This window comes from Dendropsophus ebraccatus, chromosome 3 (genome assembly GCF_027789765.1).
Source record: "Dendropsophus ebraccatus isolate aDenEbr1 chromosome 3, aDenEbr1.pat, whole genome shotgun sequence".
Lineage (NCBI taxonomy): Eukaryota > Metazoa > Chordata > Amphibia > Anura > Hylidae > Dendropsophus > Dendropsophus ebraccatus.
The window spans coordinates 190,256,973-190,262,578 of NC_091456.1; the positions used below are offsets into that span (position 1 = coordinate 190,256,973).

The 5,606-nt window shown below is 43.8% G+C and overlaps 1 protein-coding gene across 1 annotated transcript; it reads left to right on the forward strand.

Moving 5' to 3' along the window:
- Positions 1-3,707: 3,707 nt before the first annotated feature.
- On the forward strand, positions 3,708-5,147 carry LOC138786797 (oocyte zinc finger protein XlCOF6.1-like). The gene has a single exon (XM_069963856.1). It carries the CDS (start codon positions 3,776-3,778, stop codon positions 4,784-4,786), a length of 1,011 nt encoding a protein of 336 aa, XP_069819957.1. The 5' UTR covers positions 3,708-3,775; the 3' UTR covers positions 4,787-5,147.
- Positions 5,148-5,606: the final 459 nt, after the last annotated feature.

The following is a 5,606-nucleotide window of genomic DNA, read 5'->3' on the forward strand; positions in this document are numbered from 1 at the left end:
AGACAGATGTGAGAAGTGATGAGCAGTATAAGGAGGAAATTACTACAGCGAAGGATCTGAATTCTATTACTGCTACAAATATGATAATTAAAGAAGAAGAGGAGACATATGTCAACGGTGATGAGCAGTTTAAGGAGAAAGATACTAGAGGGAATAATCTGAACTGTTGTAATGCTACAGACATAAGCGTAAAAGAAGAGGCAGAAGAAGAAGAGACAGATGACAGCAGTGATGAGCAGTATAAGGAGGACATCACTACAGGTAGCCGCCCAGGTGAGTAGTGACCACTAAATGCAGAGAACAGTCACACCTTCTCCTCAGTCACCGGCTGTAACTATTCTGTGTGGAATATTATAAGTTCTGTGTCCTGTCAGTTTTCCAGCTATATAATCATTCAGCCTAAGTTCTAATATACAGCACAGTCCCAGCGCTCACAGACATGGCTCGGTAATGACTGACAGTGATGTTCAGTGAGAACTAAAATTTTCGAGTGTTTGTTACTAGTCAAGAATTTTTCAATGCCCGAGTATATGACCCCTCATGACCTTTGACCATTATACTTAGTTTAGATGCAGGAAAGGCCTCCGACAAGACCTCATGGCCCTTTATTCCCACCACTATTCAGTGTAGACGGTTTGGTCCTATATTCTCCCAATATATTATAGCTTATACAGAAACTGACCGCAACTCCAGATTAACAGACTTAAAGAGGATATACCACCAGGTACATCCTCTTTAACCTGACCGACGGATCGAATGGCGCCGTCACGGGGAAGCAGAACTTCTAACTTCTGGTATTCCTTCTCTGACCAACCAAAACCTGACATCTCCCTCTCAAACTGTGGTACTAGCATCACTCCTGAGCATCAAGCTCCATGTGTGGGGGTTATGCTGGACTCAGATCTATCTCTTACTCCCTATATCCAAGCTCTTGCAGCTCCTGTCACCTACATCTCAGAAACCTCTCCAGAATCCGCCCATTTCTCACCACTGACACAGCTCAGACTCTGACTGTCGCCCTGATCCCTTCTCGTCTTGGCTACTGTAACTCCCTACTAATCGCTCTTCCTTTCTCTAAACTCTCCGCTCTCCAGTCTATCCTGAATGCAGCAGCCAGGCTCATCTTCCTCTCCAGCCGTTACACTGATGTCTCCCCCCTGTACCAGTCACTCTCACCCATAAAGCTCTCCACAACTCTGCCCCTCCATACATCTCCTCCCTCATCTCCACCTCCCATCCTACCCGCGCTCTACGTTCTGCTAATGATCTTACACCAACAACTTCTATAATCAGAACCTCTCACTTCGGCCTCCAGGACTTCTGTCGTGCTGCACCAGTTCTCTGGAATTCATTACTCAAAGACCTCAGTCCAGAAGTGTAATTTGGTGGGGGCAGAGGGGGCAGCTGCTCCCGGGCCCACACAGGCAGGGGGCCCACTGAAGATTTTGCCAGTTAATGCTATTGCTTTTGCAGACAGAGTTAACAAACGTCTATTGGCTGTAGGTGGCCCCTGGCCAGCAACCAGTGCTCCTGGGGGGCCCAAATGGCTACCGAATGTTGTGTCTGACCATTTAGCTGTATATGCTTGTATGCGAGGAGAACATACAGTTGAATGCAGCAGGGTGATTGACAAGACGAGGAGAGCATTGGCTCTCTACCCTGCCAATCACTGTTGTGGCTACAATAGGCCGTTCTCTCCCTTAGAGCTGCAGGACATGAGTGATGTCACTTGTACACTCACAGAGCAGGGAGAGAGCTGACATCAGAAGACTACAGTACTGCAACCGCACAGCAGGTAAGTATGGCTTTTTTTCCCCTTAGTTATAGTGGAGGAGACCTATGTGGGTGGTGTTAACTCCTGGGAAGGATGTTATCTATGGGGGTGGGGATATGGGATGTGCTGGCTAACTGAAAAGGGGTACCTTATCTGGAGGTATAGTCTACTCACATTGGTGGTGGTAATGCCTATCCACCAGGAGGATAACCAGGGAGATTACTGCTGGGGAAGGGGTCGGCTGCATGGGGAATACATACCGGGGGATTACCTACATGAGATGGTGCTGGAGGGGATGCCTACATGGAGGATACTACCTTTTTTTGGGGGGGGGGGGATTGCCTGCACAGGGAGGTCTAGATGCTAGATAGATGAACAGGGGGAGTCTAACTTCTATATGAGAGCACAGAGGGCCCTAACTACTACTACATGGAAACAGAGGGAAATAATAACTATACTGGGGCACAGAAAGCCTAACTACTATATAGATGCACAGAGAAGCTGAATTTCAATATGATGGTACAGAGGGGCCTGACTACTATATGGGGGTGCACAGGGAGGGTCTATCTTCTATATGTAGGAACAAGGGGGGATAATCTACTATGTTAAGGTATAGATGGTGGCCTTTTTACTATATGAGAGCATAGAGGGACCCTAAGAACTATATGAGGGCTTAAATTTATTATTCCATTTAGTTATGTTGCAGTAATCTGTTTTTTTTTGTATATAGGTTATTTAGTTTAGTTGCCTTGAACTGCATGGGACTATTTATTATTACCCATCATTTGTACTATATATTTACTCTATTAGTACTGCGGGTATCCGCTTCTGGTGTTTTTTCTATTTTGTCATTGACCATCAGCTATGGTGTAGTCCTCATGCTGCCCAATAGATATTAGACAGATAGATATGAGATAAAGAGATAGAAGAATGGATGGATGGCTAATTAGAACACAAAACCAACGTCACTCACCTCCCCCCCCCCCCCAGCTACGCCCCTGCCTCAGTCTTATTTCCAACACCCACAGTGTCAGACATGTCCTGAAGACTCATCTCCTCAGGCTTATAACATTTCCTAAACTTGTCTTCCCTCTGCTATCCCCTCGCCTTCTACCCTATATCTCCTCTTGTTCCATGTATGTATTCCCTGTACTCAGACATTGGCCGGTGACTGGCTCACCCAACACTTATAGACACTTTCTGACTATGTATTATGTATAATGGCTGGACCACCGGAAAATAAAGCGCTTGTTGCGTCTTGTGTCTCCCCCCCCCCCCCCCCCCCAGTCCTCCTAGTCTGTAAGCTCTCGCCAGCAGGTCTCTCACTCCCTTTGTATCTGTATTTATATATTTTAATTAATTCTATAATATGTAAATGTAACCTCTGTATTGTGTGTGTAAAACAAACAAAAAAACCTGGCGCTATACAAATAATAATAATTATTATAGAGATTTTTTTTTTTTTTTTTTTTTTACTATTAAAGGGGTAGTCCACCCAAAAATTTTTTCTTTCAAATCAACTGCTGCCATGAAGTGCCAGAGATTTGTAATTTACTTCTATTAAAAAATCTCAAGCCTTCCAGTACTTATCAGCTGCTGTATGCCCAACAGGAAGTTGTATTATTTCCAGTCTAGAGAGCAGGAGAGGTTTTCTATGGGGATTTGCTACTGCTCTGGACAGTTCCTGACATGGACAGAGGTGGCAGCAGAGAGCACTGTGTCAGACTGGAAAGAAAACACCACTTCCTGCTGGACACACAGCAGCTGATAAGTACTGGAAGACTTAAGATTTTTTAATAGAAGTGAATTACAAATCTCTGGCACTTTATGGCACCAGTTGATTTGAAAGAAAAATTTTTTGGGTGGACTACCCCTTTAAGGATGTCATCTACCCGGCCTCCAGCTTCTAGATTCTTCTTCCTGACACTTCCTGTGGATGGGAACAGATCTGATCATTCTTATTATGTTACATAAAAAAGAGTAACTTTCCATGTCTGCAATATGTTTAAGCTTCTATTACTGGGAAATCAGAGAAATGGTGTTTTCTCCTTTGCAGATGATTCTACCAGGAGCTCAGGGGGACATCAGATCTCCTCAGAGGATCATATCACACAAGATACATATGAGGAGCCGTCCACTATCCCAGATACACCCTCAGCCCCTCACAGCAAAGATCTCTCATCTCATCCTGTTATACAAGTCCCATCTTCTGCTCCATCACAGCAAGCTGACATTTACAGAGAAGACGATGAACATCAAAGAGCAAATGCAGGAAAGACTCAGTTTTCATATTTACAACGTGGAAAATATCTTACAGGGGAGAAGCCATTTTCATGTTCAGAATGTGGAAAATGTTTTAATCAGAAATCAGATCTTGTTAAGCATAGGAGAATTCACACAGGAGAGAAGCCATTTTCATGTTCAGAATGTGAAAAATGTTTTAATCAGAAATCAGATCTTGTTAAGCATCAGAGAACTCACACAGGGGAGAAACCATATTTATGTTCGGAATGTGGAAAATGTTTTACTCTTAAATCAAATCTTGTTAAACATCAGAGAACTCACACAGGGGAGAAGCCATTTTCATGTTCAGAATGTGGAAAATGTTTTAATCGGAAATCAAATCTTGTTAAGCATCAGATAACTCACAGAGGGGAGAAACCATTTTCATGTTCAGAATGTGGGAAATGTTTTACTTTTAAATCAAATCTTGTTAAACATCAGAGAACTCACACAGGGGAGAAGCCATTTTCATGTTTGGAATGTCGGAAATGTTTTAATCAGAAATCAAATCTTGTTAAGCATCAGAGAACTCACAGAGGGGAGAAGCCATGTTCATGTTCAGAATGTGGAAAATGTTTTAATCAAAAATCAGATCTTGTTAAGCATCAGAGAACTCACACAGGGGAGAAGCCATTTTCATGTTCGGAATGTGAGAAATGTTTTCATCGGAAAGCAGACCTTGTTACGCATCGAAAACGTCACGCGAGAGAAGCCATTTTCATGTTCTAAATGTGGGAAGTGTTTGGCTCATCAATGAATTCTTCTTGACCATCACAGAACTCTTTCAGGCGAGAAGCCATTTTCACGTTTGGAATGTGGGAAATGTTTCAATTTGAAAAACTAAAAGGGAGAAGCTATTTTCTTGTTCACAATGAGGTAAATGAATATAAAGAATTCTATATGATTATGAATGAAAATCCGAATTTTATAGTAAAATAGTTCTGTGTATGGTATTAGTAACTGTACTCACTGCACTTACTGACAGCAGTTTCCTGTGTACCCCATAGAGCTATAATCAGGCTCCCCTCCTCCAGGCTGTGCCGTCCTGCTCTGTGGTGATTCTGTCCATAAGATGGCCGTGCCCATGCCCCTCCCCAGTGACCATAGGTATATACAGGCTCTAATGGGCCACAAATAACACATTTTGGACACTATAAGACACATAGAGGATGGAAGTAATAGAAAGGAGTAGCTGGAGGGGAAAGGATAGTGTTGTGTGCAGGAGATGGTGTCATACTACCTGCTGGACCTTTATTCCATTCATCATATTGAAACAGTGACTACAAACATAAGGGAACAATCCTAAAGCCTGGATAAAAAAGAAAAATAATGGTATCAACATACACTGCTCAAAAAACAGTCTGGAGAGGGGTAGTATAGGGCTGGCGAGCGCTGTGGTGAGGTGCAGGGTGGGCCGGCAGTCCGGAGAGGGGCGGTGCGGGCGAGCACTGGAGGCGAGGTGCAGGGTAGGCAGTCCGGAGTGATGCGGCGTGGGTGGCCTCCAGCACAGTGTCTTGCTCCCCTGTCAGCCACACTCAGAGCTCTCCGG

Excerpts from the sequence above, each read along its gene's own strand:
- LOC138786797 (XM_069963856.1), top strand. The coding sequence starts at position 3,776 with ATGTTTAAGCTTCTATTACTGGGAAATCAGAGAAATGGTGTTTTCTCC.